The sequence below is a fragment of the Scophthalmus maximus genome, chromosome 15 (genome assembly GCF_022379125.1).
Source record: "Scophthalmus maximus strain ysfricsl-2021 chromosome 15, ASM2237912v1, whole genome shotgun sequence".
Classification (NCBI taxonomy): Eukaryota; Metazoa; Chordata; class Actinopteri; order Pleuronectiformes; family Scophthalmidae; genus Scophthalmus; species Scophthalmus maximus.
The window spans coordinates 2,187,481-2,202,110 of NC_061529.1; the positions used below are offsets into that span (position 1 = coordinate 2,187,481).

General features: G+C 41.3%; 2 protein-coding genes across 2 annotated transcripts; one reads left to right on the forward strand and one right to left on the reverse strand.

Annotated features, from left to right (window-relative positions):
* The first annotated feature begins 201 nt into the window (after positions 1-201).
* Positions 202-6,224, forward strand: si:dkey-196h17.9 (exocyst complex component 3-like protein 4). The gene is made up of 11 exons (XM_035610588.2): positions 202-411; positions 1,886-2,324; positions 2,755-2,872; positions 3,046-3,150; positions 3,251-3,351; positions 3,439-3,540; positions 3,651-3,777; positions 3,865-3,969; positions 4,059-4,214; positions 4,328-4,449; positions 4,661-6,224. Exons 1-11 carry the CDS (start codon positions 315-317, stop codon positions 4,824-4,826), a joined length of 1,638 nt encoding a protein of 545 aa, XP_035466481.1. The 5' UTR covers positions 202-314; the 3' UTR covers positions 4,827-6,224.
* Positions 6,225-7,128: 904 nt separating this feature from the next.
* Positions 7,129-14,332, reverse strand: LOC118286270 (tumor necrosis factor alpha-induced protein 2). Its single transcript, XM_035610586.2, has 12 exons — positions 14,198-14,332; positions 13,119-13,355; positions 11,986-12,625; positions 11,216-11,327; positions 10,865-10,987; positions 10,508-10,602; positions 10,327-10,419; positions 10,063-10,189; positions 9,567-9,686; positions 9,314-9,469; positions 8,870-8,991; positions 7,129-7,896 (listed from the first exon to the last, which is right to left on the reverse strand). Exons 2-12 carry the CDS (start codon positions 13,321-13,323, stop codon positions 7,725-7,727), a joined length of 1,965 nt encoding a protein of 654 aa, XP_035466479.2. The 5' UTR covers positions 13,324-13,355; positions 14,198-14,332; the 3' UTR covers positions 7,129-7,724.
* Positions 14,333-14,630: the final 298 nt, after the last annotated feature.

Genomic DNA, 14,630 nt, shown 5'->3' on the forward strand with positions numbered 1-14,630 from the left:
GAAAGGTGCTATATGAATACAATTATTATTATTATTATTATTATTATTATTACATCATGGTGTGGTTGCATCATTTGTAGGAGACACGTGATGCAACCTCCGTCTCTTTTCCGAAAGGACCAACCCTTACCCTGAGGAAACCGAACCTGAAAGTAAAAGTGGATACAGAGGTGGGGAGGGAGGTTGTGGGAAAACCCGTTTCTCTGCCTTCATAAACAAAACCCAGAGCTGCTGACTCACAGACGAACCAACGCCGGAGCAGCAGTGTGCAGAACCTCTTCACACCGACACCACTCAGCCGGCACAGAGAGGAGATGAGGAGGCTTATCGCAAAACTCAAAGGGAAGAGTAAAGCATGGAAGGTGGAGCAAAAGTCGTTTCTAATCAAGAACAACAACAATGTGCCGGACGGTAAGAGCGTGTTATTATCATGGGTGTGATTTGTTTTTAAAGTGGAGCACGCTGAAATAAACAGCAACATTTGGCCACATATAGCAACAAACAACGTATAGAAAAGTGGTGTGAATTTTTTTTAAGTCACTTTTGACCAGATTTACAGCAATATTTGTTAATTTATGAAATGTACTTTTCTTGTACAAATATAATCTAAATGTTAAATGTTAAATCTAAATGTTTAAATTTAAATCTAAATGTGAAATGTTAAATCTAAATGCTTAATGTTAAATCTAAATGTTTAAATCTAAATCTAAATGTGAAATGTTGAATCTAATTGTTAAATGTTAAATCTAAATCTTAATGTGAAATGTTAAATCTAAATTTGAAATGTTAAATCTAAATGTTAAATGTTAAATCTAAATGTTAAATGTTAAATCTAAATGTGAATTGTTAAATCTAAATGTTAAATGTTAAATCTAAATGTTAATTGTTAAATCTAAATGTGATGTGACTCCTCTGCCATAATGAGGAGAAGTGACTGGCAGAGGAGTCACATTCGTGACTGTAGAATGATCGCGGATTTAACATTTAGATTTAACATTTAGATTTAACACTTAGCATTTAGCATTTAGATTCAGATTTATCATTTAGATTTTGATTTAACATTTAACATTTAGATATAACATTTAGATTATATTTTTTAACAAGAAAAGTAAATTGACACCACCTTTTTATACGTTGCTTGTTGCTAAATTTGGCCAAATGTTGCTGTTTATTTCAGTGTGCTCCACTTTACAAATGGCGCCCCATAATTGTGGGTGTAGATTTTCATCATAAGACGGCTTGAAATGAGGTCACTGAACCGATGGAACCACAAATTCAAGTATGTTGAAGTTTGTCTGAAGACGAGACTATAGAAAAATAAATGGAGCAGATGTTACCTGTAAAAACTGCCAACAACACTGGATTAATGAAGCCAAATCAAAAGGTTGGAACACTAGTTGGAAAACTGTGATTGTGCAGTTGAATTGATGTAAAGACAAGAATTCCAGCTAAAGTAAAAAAGTCCTTTGAGTTGTAGCATTAAAGGCAAAGTATACAGCTACGGATGATGGTCATAGCATCAGTGTTTGTGGAATTTGGTAAGTCGGAATTTTTGACTCAGTTGAGTGAAATAGCAGTTAACTTATTACAATCCATCCTCTGGGGAACATGAATATCTGCACCATATTTGATGGTATTCCATGAAACAGAATAGACATCCTTAACCATAACCAGGGGTGTGTGTATCTGAAACTAACCATAGAAAAGGGTTATTAACACTCTAGTGTACCCCTCCTTTTGAAAAATGATGCTAAACTTATACCCAGTGTTAGAAAGTGACGTCATGTGACCATGTTGGGAGTGAGAATGTATAATAGTGAAATGTCTGCATTTTTTTCTTTGTGTTTGACACTGCTCATAACTAAAAGCTTTCCCTCTCTCACAGGACATGACCAGGCAGGTGAGCGGCCTGACGCGCCCTCGCCTCAGAACACTTTCAACACCCACGAGGAGCAGCGTCTGCGGAGAATGCCCGAGGAGCTCGCTGTGTTTCTGAACGTGGCCCCTGATGCCACCTGCGCCACCTGTGAGGATGGATCTTTGGACGTCGAACGCCTCATACAGAGGTCTGCGTGCAAGCACTTTCCGAAGCCGCCGGCACATCTGGACAAGAACCTTCGGAAGCACCTGCTGGATGTGCAGGAGGCGGTGCTCCATGAGCTTCTGAGGCTGGGTCCCCTGCTGGAGCCTGAGGGGTTGATGGGATGTCTGTTGGAGCACTACCACTGTCAGACGTTTGACCACCTCCATTGTCTGCTCCAGAACGTCACCTCCACCAAGAACTCCTTTGTGCTGATGCACTGGGTCCTACATACGTACCAGAGGTATTTGAACTTACCTGCATTTTTACCAACCTACAACTTCCAGTTGTAGTTCAGAATTGTTTTGTACATCTGATGATGATAAATTTGATGATTGATATCACTCTGTTGTCTTTACAATAGATGTCAACCTAAAACAGTTAGCTTGATCACTCTGGCTTAATCTAATAAAACATACATAATTTGAGGTATTCAAAAAACCAAGGTGAACTTAACATTTTGTGGGGTTTATGTTGACTATTTCTTGGCCGACTCCTTTGGTTCTTTGAATTAAACAAACAGGATATAATTAGTCAGAGATGCTTGTAAGTCGATTATGTTACTTTTGAACATTGCCAAAGGTGAAAACATTCCACGATACGATAGGATAGGATACAAAACGACACGATACAACTTATTGTTCCGATGCTCAGCTTAGATTTTTTTTCCCCAGTGAAGAGTTTCTTGGTCACCCTGACCTTCAAGAAATGGATACCATTAAAAAAGTGGATGACCCGCTTGTCAATGAATGGCTTGGAAATGCTCGGGAGAAAGTGCTTGAAAATCTTCAGGTAAGACTTTGAACTTGTACGTTGTTAAGGCTGCTTCATGCTTAATGAGTCATTGCAAAGGAGTGTTAATTGTTTGCTTTATCTTGCTTTATCTCAACGTATGTAGGATTCAGACTCTGGGGACCATGAATGTCTGTGCAAATCACTTTATGATTTATGTTTTTTGACCGCAGAAAGAGGTCCGCGGGTCCCTGGAGAAGATCCTGCAGATTGCGATTGGCCAACAACATTGTGACAATGAAGAAGCTTATGTTAGACTTCACGTTGACACTATTCAGGTACTTGGTGAACCAGATTTTTTTTTAGGTCACTGTTCTGTTGTAATAGTTTCTTTCAGTAAAAGGGCAACTAACCTACATCATGTTGTTTCTATTTCAGTGCATTAATGCCATGCACAGTGAAGCGCAAAAAATCTGCTCCGAACTGTCCGGTCAACTGCAAGAGGCTTGTTTCAAGGAGCTGCTGATATTTGTGAGGAGGTGAGATATACATTATCAATTGACACCAGCTCAATGTAAACTCAGCATTTTACATAAATGAGACTGAATGTTGTCTTTGGTTCGTAGGTACACCGCTGAGCAGACAGAGGCTCTTCAAAAAAAGGCAAAGATGGACAAACCAGAAACAATCCATTTCCTCAAGACTTTGACGGCCTGTAAGAAACTCAAGTGAGTATTTGAGCATTTGGTTTGTCTCCTTGCCAATGATTGATTCACTTCAACTCAAATGTGTTATTGTTTATTTGCCAAGAAGGTTAATAGGGTTCATTTCCTCTCAGGCAGTACGTCCAGACTAAAGGCAAAGGCATCGAACCTTCCCTTCTCAAGGAGATGGTGGAAATGCTTGAAAACATGGAGGCGTGTGCATTGGATCTTCTGATGGGCATTGTAGCTGGCATCGCAAAGGTAGCTGTTCAACTTATATCACAGATCTACTGTTTCCTTGAATTTCAAAATGGAAGTGTGGTAGATTAAATCCCTTCTGTCCCACAGAGCCACCTTACTCAGTATTTTAAATCAGATAGCAGACGGTTCCTCTTGTTCAGAGTCGTAGAGGAGTATTTCCCCAAGCTGTCGTATGGTGTGGATGAACAAAAGGTAAGGATATCCCACCACTGTCAAATCTGCTTAAAGTTATCTGTAATTAACTTAAAGACTAAACTATTGTCTGTCTTTGTTTCTGTCAGAAAGTGATGGATGAGGCCTATGAGCTCATCGCTCGTATTTACGTCGAACATCTTGTCCAAAACAAGCAGAGCGTACTGAAGAAGCGCTGGAGTCCCAATGTTGGACAAACAGTTGCTGAAGATGCGAAGCACCTTCACACCATCATATCACACCTGGTGAGATTTTGGTATTAAGGAAGTGGAAACAAACTGATTGTTCTTTTGCACTATGAAAAATGTAATGTTGGCATAAATTCCTGACCTGTATGTGTTGTGTTGTGTTGTATTAGGCTCCTGGTGTCCAACAGTTTAACCTCATTCTGCTGAAAGTCACAGAAATACTGGAGTGCAACAGCATCGAGGCTTTGAAGATCACAGTTGCAAGCATGCAAGCGCAAAGTCTCACAAAGAGGTGAACTAAGACAGGGGTTTCAGTGTCCAGTAGTTCTGTATTGGACCTATTCATGCCCTGAGAAATTAATGACAATTTTACAGTTTAAAGCTACAGAAAATCTGTTGACTTGTATTTCTTTATGCCGGGGTTTTAATGATAGCTTCTTGTGGCCATTAGAGGAACTGCATGCATCTCACGGACTTCCTTCTGTTTTTCCCCTCCTCTGCAGCGAGGACGGGGTGTTCCTGATCACCCTGCTGCGATGGAAGGGTCTTAATAATTGGGAGGTCAAGGAGGTGCTGGACGCCCTTCCTCCCGACCTTCAACCCAGACCTGATCCTGATGATCAACAAATGACAAACACATCCTGGTACTCCTGTTTTATCTTCTGGTGAGGACATCGAGGAGCACCACTGAGGGTTCACAAGACTTAGTCTGGTCATGAACCTTTCTGATTAGCTCAATCCTGTTAAAAAGTCACTGCGTTACTGATTTCACTTCACCAGTCTGATCTCAAGACGCAGATGTAGATAAAGAGAAGCACGCGAGTCACTGTACAGGAGGTTTTATAAACTTGAGATATCAAGATTTGACAAAAGGCTAAATATTGATGAGTTACTGAATTGTTGCTGTCATTGCAGAAAAGGAAAATCTTGTTGGCCTTAATGTCCTTATTTTTGGCGTAGCCAGACGAATACTCAAGTGCGTTTTAGTCTGGGACCTCTGGGTCACAATGTCTGCGGATGAGCGTTGCCCTTTTTGTGGGAGAAATTTGAAAAATATCGGATAGTTTTAGTCAAATGCTCGTTCATCAGCGGCAGCCATCTTGGGTGTTTACAAAAGTCGATCCCGTCCGCGTCGTTGTAAGAACCCCGCCCATTATCAGCACAATCGGTTGTGATTGGACGAGCAAGTTTTCTGCCGAAAGTTTTTCACATGTGCACTGTTTAAAAAAAATATATTTATGTGGATTTTGTTTGAGGGAAAAGTGACATGACCTTTCTGAATGTTGACACACTTAACTGCTTAAAAATGTGGTCTTGTGCAGCGGACGATACAAGTGTTTTGTTTCTTAAGCTGAACTTGAATATTACACAGTTTTGGAAAGTTTGGAAATTAGTTTTTACTCAAAGGGGATCACATTAAAGGGAATGTTTAACTTATTTTGTTATGTCTTTAGAAGCAAACTCTCAGATGCCTTTGTATTTAGAGCAGGTAAAAAAAGCAGCTATATGTTTAATTGCACTTATAAAGAGGCATTGTTTCATTATCGGTGAAAGTACATTTGACATTATTTATTATGTTTTTATTATTTTTTGATACAAATGTGCACATTTCCTGTTTTCACAATCAGTTACACGGTACATGTCTAACAAAGTCTAGTATTAAAATGTGTTTTAGTTCCAAAACACATGTCTGAATGATACTTTTAACAAGACTATGTTCCCCACTTGTGTGCTGTTGTGCGCACTTTTTTAATTTCATTTGAACTTCTAAACGTAGATCTGCAAAGTCTTGCTACATATCTGAGTTCATTTTTTTTTAAATAAACTCAGTAAATGGTCTTATTTTATATGTGAGGTGTACGGTGCTGGTTTGCTGGTATTAATTCTGTCTTCATTTCCAAACAAAAGTCCTGTGCAGGTTCAGTATATTTAATGTATATTGTTGGTGTATGTACTGTATTCTTCTATGGGGATTATTCTAATGAACAACTTATCAGGGTATGGAAAATGTACTTTTTTCTTCCGTGTCAGCAGTGTCATTAAAAAAACAATGTATTGACAAAAGGATCTTATGGAATGTGCATTCATTTTAAACACCACTAGATGTCATGACGTTTTATACAACGGGAGGAAGTGAACACACATTGGCCGTCTTTACTTACAGCCTATGGTCACATGTTAATGTGCGGTAAAATTATACTGAGAAATTAAACTTGCAACATCAAGTCGTGTCTGGCTCCCAGTGGGAAAGCACCGTGGATTTTCAATAACCAGCTTCCAGTTAACGCACAGGTCAAGCTGTAAAGCATAGTTCACCACCAGTGGCTCCTCCCTGCCGCTCGCTCTCCAGAGGGGAGCTTGTCGCGGCGGCCCCCGTCTTCCTGAGCACATCCTTCCTCTCACACCGATACACAAACACAAGACCGGCTTTCAGGGAAGAGACGACATGCTGACAGTAATTTACCCTCTGCTGGCTCACATCCTTCCCCTCGCTACAGGAGCGGCCGTTCGCCGCCATCACTTCTTGAAAAACAATAAACTTGAAACACCTCAGCTCGGCATGGACAGCTCCCGTTTCCTCGCGGGAGATTAATAATTTCCCAGAATTGTTCATGACTGATTTGGCTGCTTGCGAATGGAGGGACTTTGAGGGATGAGGATCAGGAGTCACTGATGAAGAACTGGAGTCATCACAAGTCCCGACCTCTGACCTCGGACCGATCTATCTAAAATATCATAATATATAATATATATAATGTTGTTGTTGTTCTTTGGCTGCTCTATATTTGTGTATTTAGCTCTTTTACTTCTCAATGCTACATTGAGAGTAAATGTGTGACTCATGATTCATGACATTGCAGCATCTTCTCAATTCTTTTTTAGCTAGAAGGAGATTTAAATGCACAGCAGATGTGTGGAAAATGTGAAATATAGTTTCAGATTTTGGGGAAAAGAACGATCAAAACACACGGATGTTTCACCAAATTTATTTAGAAAAATATAAATTATCTTACACCATACGTATATTCTCTTTATCAGATAATGTAAACAAAAAGCATGTAAAAAATATAAGGCTTTAATGCTCCCTCTATTGCACGAGTACGGCAGGAAATAATAAAATATAAATCATCGAGGGAAGACACATTTGCTCTCTATAACACACATACACAAACCTGACATGATTCTTTCTTGACGTGAAAAAGCACCATGTATGTCAACTTTAGCTTATACATTTATACACTAACTACACTCATCTCATCACTTTCTTACGACAGAGTATTACGGACATATAGAAGAAAAACTGGAGATCATATCTGAGAAGTGAGTCATACTATTACAAGAAAGTCATATTTCAAGTCTAGCCAGCTCCTCCAACACAAAAGAAGCTATTTCTTTGGAACAGATTAAACAAGATGTTAAGATGTTTTTTCCCCCTTTAATACTTTCCCTAACACTGTCATAGTTGAATCAGTCTGGACCCAGTCTTTGTCTGTCTCTGCTACAGTTTGTTCGTCGTACTTTCACAAACCTAACACACAAGCGCCGGCGCACATTAATCTGTGCGACTCATCTCTTGAACAAAATAAAACATGTTTTGACCTGAACTTTGGAGAAAAACGGCCGGGAGCCGTCGCCGCTGGTTTCTCTCAAAGCGTCCGACAGGGTCTCTTTGACTGTTCTCCTGTCGCCTTTGGAGAGGTTCGCCTTGAGCTTGAGCAGAGCCGAAAGGTGCTTTTCACTGAAAAAAACAATAAAAACCAACATTCAGCTCAAAGATCATGTTTACAGGAGATCTATCACAATACAGTTGAGTTTGGTGTGAAAGTATCGGAGTGTGGTCCTTCTCTCTTCTGTCAACAGTTAGATTAGAAGATAGGTACGATTCTCATGCTTTTATTTAGCTTAGCATAAAGACCGGAGACGGGGGGCAAAGCTAGCAAGGCCAAGAGGAATCAAATCCATTCACCAGCACTTCTTAAGCTCACAAATGAATATTCTATATTTGATTTGTCAAATCCCAAAACATCAATGAATTACTTCTAAAGTCAGAACCAGTGAGTTTAAGATGTCAAAATATTCCCTTCGAGTGTGAACCTCGGGTTCAGCATCATGCGTGGAAGCTGTTTGCGTGTTGAGGTTTTACAGTGACTCTGACACAACAGCTGTATGTTCAGATGCCAGCCACCTCCCATGTTTCCAGACTATTGGTTTAACTGCTGTGCTTGGCTGCACTGCTCTTACAGACACCTATAAGAGAACGTCTCTGTCTTGGCAGCTCCACTTTTGGCTCTTAACATCCTCCCGCTGTTGGAAACATCTCATCATATTTGATATGCCTGGGCTCAGCTCACTTCCTGTTGCCTTTGAGCTCTCTCGGAAAAAAGGGGGCTTTGTTCATCCTCATGATGCTGTCCTGTCCTCATTGGGTCACAGCGAATTTTCTCACGAATATAAATGATCCGGCGGCCGGACTTAGTGCGAGTGTCGCGACGCTGAGGTCGGCGACGCGAAGAGGATCTCGGCGCAAATTGGCTTTTGCGAATTTCGCCTGTGCCGTTGGCGTCGCCTGACCTCTCTGCTCGCGTCTTTGCATTGACACCTCTTTCTTTATTTGACAATAAACGAGGCCGCCGCATGTCCGTGTGGAAGTCTGTCGTCTCGTATGTCTTTTTGTTCTGCGTCAAAGTTGCGCCAAAGCGAAAAAATGTTACCTCAGGTCAGGAAAGGCACTTCCCAGTGAAAATACTTCCGTCTGTATGGCAGGAAGCTCTTGGAGTTTCAGCACTTCGGCAATGTTGGTCAGGATATCCCTCAGCCAGTCCTCCTTCGAGCCCTGCGAAGACGAAGCATCTTAAATACATTCATCCACTTGTGCTTGAGGGAGGATCTCATCTGTGGGTGGTCCCAGTGGTGGAGGCTCAACTCTGGAATTTCCCTGGGTCACTTGTTAATCAGACTCTGTGGTGAATCATTGACACTTCAGTGCTAAATCAGAGTTTTTACTTGTCCACGAACAGAGCCCGTCAATAACATATAAAGATGTTAAAGATGAAACTTACATTCTGTTTTTTTCCCCACTATTTTCCATATTCCCTATGTTCCATGTTCTAGCTCTTCCCCAAACGTCCCCCCGTGCAGTGACGACGGACTCTCACCATTTCGGCGAATAACTTGTGCAAACTCTCTGCGTTGTCCATCACGGTCGCGTAGGCCTCGCTCTGCTGTTCCTTGCCCCTCAGCTTCACTTCTCCTTTCAGGAGCCTCCTCACATATTCTACCGTCACCTCCTCATGAAACTGGCAAATCAGCTCCTGGAATAAAAAAAATGAATAAATTAAAAACACATGTCAATATTTGAGTGCAAAAACTATATTTGGAAACAAATGGAAAACCAATGTTACAGTCTACCTGGTGACAGGATTCCTTTGCACCCTGAAGTTCCTCCGCCTCCGTCTGAATGTTGACCAGCAGCTCTTCAAACAGAGGCTTCTTCAGCCACTCGCTGGTCCCCAGCTTTCGGTATTGACGCTGCGTGAGGTTCAAACGCGATGCATCAATTAACCAGTTAACACTTTCATCCGCAGTGGGACAGAGTTTGCAGCAAAGATGACTTTTTCAAATCAATTCTAGACTACGTGAATACGTGACTTTCCTAACTTGTCTGTAGCTTTAAGTGCTCAGATTTTAATCATAAGATACAAATAAAGAGTTACAAAAAAACTCTGTGAGTTTATTTTGGTTTTGACAAGAATAAAGCTCTATGGTGGAGAGGAATAAGACGTATCTTGCTCTAAATACACAAACACACACCTAACTTGTGTCTTGTTCATGGTTCTTTCAATGGGATTTGTTGAAAACAAGAAAAGTGGAAAGACGTCTTCATATCTTTTCTTAACAAACGTACCTTGAGGGCCTCGTGCACGGGGCTCAACAAATACGAGTGGGCAGATTCTCTCATGTCAGTCAGAACATGCAAACAGTCTTGCCGCACATCCTCTCGGAACAGATGGCCGTTCTTTTGGAGGACGTCCCTGCAGGTGAAACCGCAGAAGCCACGTTAGGTCACAGTGAAACGAATAAAACAGCTGTTACATGGATCAGAGTCTGATCTCAGTATAACCTGACCTCCGTCTCACCGGAGCTCGTCGCCTAGATGTCCGAGACGTACCTGAACTGTTGGATGCAGCCGAGGTTCGCCTTGATGATCGCTTTACTGTTCGGTCTGTTCTGCTTCACGACTTTGTCCTGGAAGATCTTGAAGCTGCGGGAGTTTGTGTGAGAATGAAAACAGTTGATTTTCATGTGCAAAACAAAAATGGCTACACTGTAAAAATGTTAATTTTTGTTACCTGTGCATTAAACCATTGAGTTTGCATGTGATGCTCTGGGCCTTGTTCAGGTCTCCCACCACCTTTGCAGCTGAACTCACCATACCATTGATAAACTACAGACAGATGGAGAAATTAATAACAAGTTAATCACCGCTTTTAATGTTGTACTGTAAAGTACTAAGAGAGAAAAATTCCCACGCTATATGTCAATCGAGGATGCAAACCACTTTTACAAGCATAGACTCATTTTCCTAAACAGTAAATCTGTTTGTGCGTTGCTCGACTTGTCAAGCTGCAGGACCGTGACAGGTTCATCACTATACGGGACATCTTGCACATCACGTTTTACATCACATTGTCGTATTGATACTGTACCTGGATGATGTCGTAGGCCACAGGACTGACGTAGTAGCCGTCCTCTTTTGTTGGCTCCTCTCCGTTGTCCCACATTTGATTTGCTTCGTCCAGAACGCGGCTGATGTAAGTCGTCAGCTCACCCTTAAAAACAAAACAAGCATGTCACGTATATCAGTCTTTTATACACTGTCCCTGACATCTGACCCAGATTGTTGAAAAATCTCAATCTGGACAGACATGTTGCCGTCTTCAGACATGATCGTCTCTGGACCCAATTTTCCGGACATTTTCCAGAGTTTGTGAAAAATAACTTGTGACTAGTCATAAGTTTGACTCTAGATAACTGAATTCTAACAAAGCTCCGGTTACCTGTTTATTGTTCAGGTACTGTTCCTCCAGAGGTTCCAGCAATTCTTTGGGCAGCAGCTTTCCCAGTGCTTCAGCGTTGATACTACTGACTAGCTCCGGCTTTTGAAGGAGTCTGACACAAAGAAAGACCAAAAATCACAACTTTTACCAACTTTTGCACACATTCAGATAACAGGAAGTAATGGTCGTTATATCAGATCCATATACGACACATTTTTATGCTTCATCAATCTGCCACAGTACGTTTTAATTTTAACTGCTTTCCTTCAACTGCTTCCCTCATAAATGGGGAACAAGAAAATCCATTGTGTATACCCCCTGGGAAGTATGAATAAGCTCTAAATCTGCACATGAAATTGTATTATTTCATTAGTATAAGTACAAGGTTTGGGTTAATTATGACACAGGAAGGTGATGAACCAAAACTTTAGGAATCAATCTCTGGAGACCATGAATATCCAAAACTAATTTCATTGGCCACTTGTTGTCAAAAACCAAAACACTGTGGAGCCATTACACGAAGTCGAGAAGCAAAATGTTGATCAAGAGGAACCTTTGACCTGACTTTGGAATAAAAAACACATGACCAATCTAAATGATTGGGCTTCATCCTATGTGGATCTTGAATATTGACACTAAACGGCAGAAGTATTCAGATCTTCTACTTTCGTAAAATGAGTAATACCACAGTGCTGCAAGCATTTTTGTAGGCAGGACTTTCACCTTTAAATGTGCTGATCACTTCAAAATGAATTAAATTCATGACATACCCTGGATAATATTCGTTCACCCAGAGCAGGAGGTAAGTGCAGTCCTTGTCCTCCAGTCCAAAGTCTGCGATCTCTCTGAGTCTGGAGCTGAAGGTTTGGTGGTACAGCCTGGCGTAAAAATCAAATATGCCGGACTCTGGTGGGTAGCAAGTCTTCCCCACATCCACCACCAACGGCAGGTCCTCCATCAGCTGCCTGCCCATGCTGCAGATGTGAGCCTCGATAGACGGCTGCTCTACTCCGTGAGCAGGGGTGGTCGAGAGGTTGTCCATGCGATCCTTTACCAAGCTGCGGAGAGTTTCGTCGTGGAGCTTCTTCCAGCCGCAGGGCCTGAAGTCAGGTTGTGTCCGATCCCTTTGCTTCCACAGTTGGTCCTGCTGGTCCTCCTGGTAGACGGCCTTCACAGCAGACATCAGAGCGTCGGTGCTGGTCCCTCTAGACAAACTCTGCATTAGAGTCCGCAGGATGTGGCGTTCCAGGACTTTACGGTCTGCGGCAAGGTCGTTCACTTCTTCCTCATGACCTGGAAGCCCCTCGGCCTCCGTCTCCTCCCAAAAAAGACGCTCCTCTCTCTCTATCAGCATCTGGCTGGCTTCACTCAAGTTCTGTTCCTCAAGGGTTTGCGCAAATGTGAGGATCACTGAGAGCCAAAAGGAAACGGTGTTTAAAATAACAATCAAGCATCTAAACCTCCAAGAAGAATTGTAGATAAGGGCTCTCTCTAACTCTGACGAAGAAAAGACGACATTCACAAGTTTATTGCAGCCCTAGGTGGCATACTTTGGTAACTTTTAACCTTTCACCTTCAAGATATCTTGGTTTTCCTTAATGTAAGACCAGGAAAAGAAGCATATCTTAATTTTTAGGTAGCCTGAGCCATCTTGTTTGGCATTTTTTGTATACAGTCGAGCATGCATATACTGTCATCACAATAATATCAGATTTTTAAGATGAAAAATAATCACATTTCACAGCTAACTAGTGCTGAATCACATTTTCTGTATAAATGAAAACAGAACTACTCAACAACGACAATTGTTCCTAAAGCATCCATGTTGTTCCTGTTTTTTTACTGGAAGTAAATTGAACAAAGGATAATTATCTGAACGTTAGCTACAGTAAGAGGCTGCTACCGTTTTGGGGTTCCTCGTCCCTGCTGGGTGAGATGTGTCCATCGGTGATGGAGGTGATGTTGACGCTGTCCTGACCTCTGGGGCTTCTGAATAACCTCAGGAATTTCCCGTTAAACCAGCCTCCTCCCGCGGATCTCGCAGCGTGGCCGGGGAGAAAGTTGAGCCTGACGCCCTCTGGCTCCGTGGAGTTTGACCGGGTCCGCATCCTTATCCAGGCAGAGAAACGGGAACAGATACCTGAAAAAAAAGAAATAAGGCAATGGAGACAAGTTACAGACAAATAATGTTTGTCAAGGAAAAAAAGGTAAGTGAAAACTTGAACTTTCCCTGTTAGCATTTTAGCTAACTAGTGCTAGCTCACTGCATTAGCTAGGTGAAATTCATGAATTTAGCTCATGTTGTTTTCATACTTTTTGTTTAATTTAGCTCAGTCTTTGCATGTGTTACCATATAGTTACATTTCTTATATTTTAAACCAAAAATAAAACCCAAAATGTTATGCTAGCTAGTTAGCTAAACAAATATAATTGCATCCAACTTTCTGTGTTGCTTTCAAAATAAAACAAAAAACCAACATATTTGTTGTTAATAGTTAAGACAGTTAATTAATTAATGTTTATAAGTGAATGGAAGTTAAATTGCTCCATCAGAAAATGAATTTTGTTTTAGCAATGAAACAATACATTTCATTGAATCACAACACGTTGTCATCCTCATCAGTGTAAAGTTAAAAAGTAAACAAACTGAAAAAACAGTGTCAGTATTCCACCAACAAAACAATGACGAGCAGACAAAAATAGTACATGAAAGAAAGAAGACATCAAATAACGCAAGGAAATGATTTGGGTAATAATAATCATAATAAAGACTTTCTAAGAAAAAACAATCTAGATACAACACACATAAGTTTTAAAATCAGAATGAGCAAAAGCACAAGGCAAAGTTCAAAATGAAATCTCGTCCAGTCCCTATAGACTTCAACACTTCAACACTTCACAGTAGTTCAGTTGTTCAGTAAGAAACAATCATCCAGTCGAGACATGGAGCTGAATGTCTTTTGTTCAGAGGAGGTAACTCACCCTGATCTGTCAGTCGCTGCTCTCTCTGTTAGTAACGGTACAGCAGCTCTGAATTATAAAGACACCAACAAGCCCCTCCCCACGCCAGGGGAAAGTCCACACACACGCGCACACACACACACACACACACACACAGACAGATGAGGCTTTTTTTAGACACACTAGTGCTGAGGCAATATTGGACTCTCGTCTTTTGGATTGTTAGGAAAGCGTCTTTGTAATCCTGTACAGACATTAGGGAATCTTTAGCGCCACCAACAGGTCAACACCTCCACATGTCCAGCTCCGCTTTATGACAGGATGCCTCATAACACAAAGGCCACACTTCCTGCCAGAGGCTCACAGATGAACAAGACACTCCCTTGTTAAGAGCAGCAAATAGTGCGTGCGTGTGCAGCTCACAATAATTTACATTTTTGATAATTCAGCAGAT

Coding starts and splice junctions, on each gene's coding strand:
- LOC118286270 (XM_035610586.2), bottom strand. CDS start 13,323: ATGCGGACCCGGTCAAACTCCACGGAGCCAGAGGGCGTCAGGCTCAAC. Junction 10,420..10,507: donor CTCAATGGTTTAATGCACAG/GTAACAAAAATT, acceptor AAACTCCCGCAG/CTTCAAGATCTTCCAGGACA. Junction 10,190..10,326: donor GGCTGCATCCAACAGTTCAG/GTACGTCTCGGA, acceptor TTTCACCTGCAG/GGACGTCCTCCAAAAGAACG.
- si:dkey-196h17.9 (XM_035610588.2), top strand. CDS start 315: ATGAGGAGGCTTATCGCAAAACTCAAAGGGAAGAGTAAAGCATGGAAG. Junction 412..1,885: donor CAACAACAATGTGCCGGACG/GTAAGAGCGTGT, acceptor CCTCTCTCACAG/GACATGACCAGGCAGGTGAG. Junction 3,970..4,058: donor ATGGTGTGGATGAACAAAAG/GTAAGGATATCC, acceptor TGTTTCTGTCAG/AAAGTGATGGATGAGGCCTA.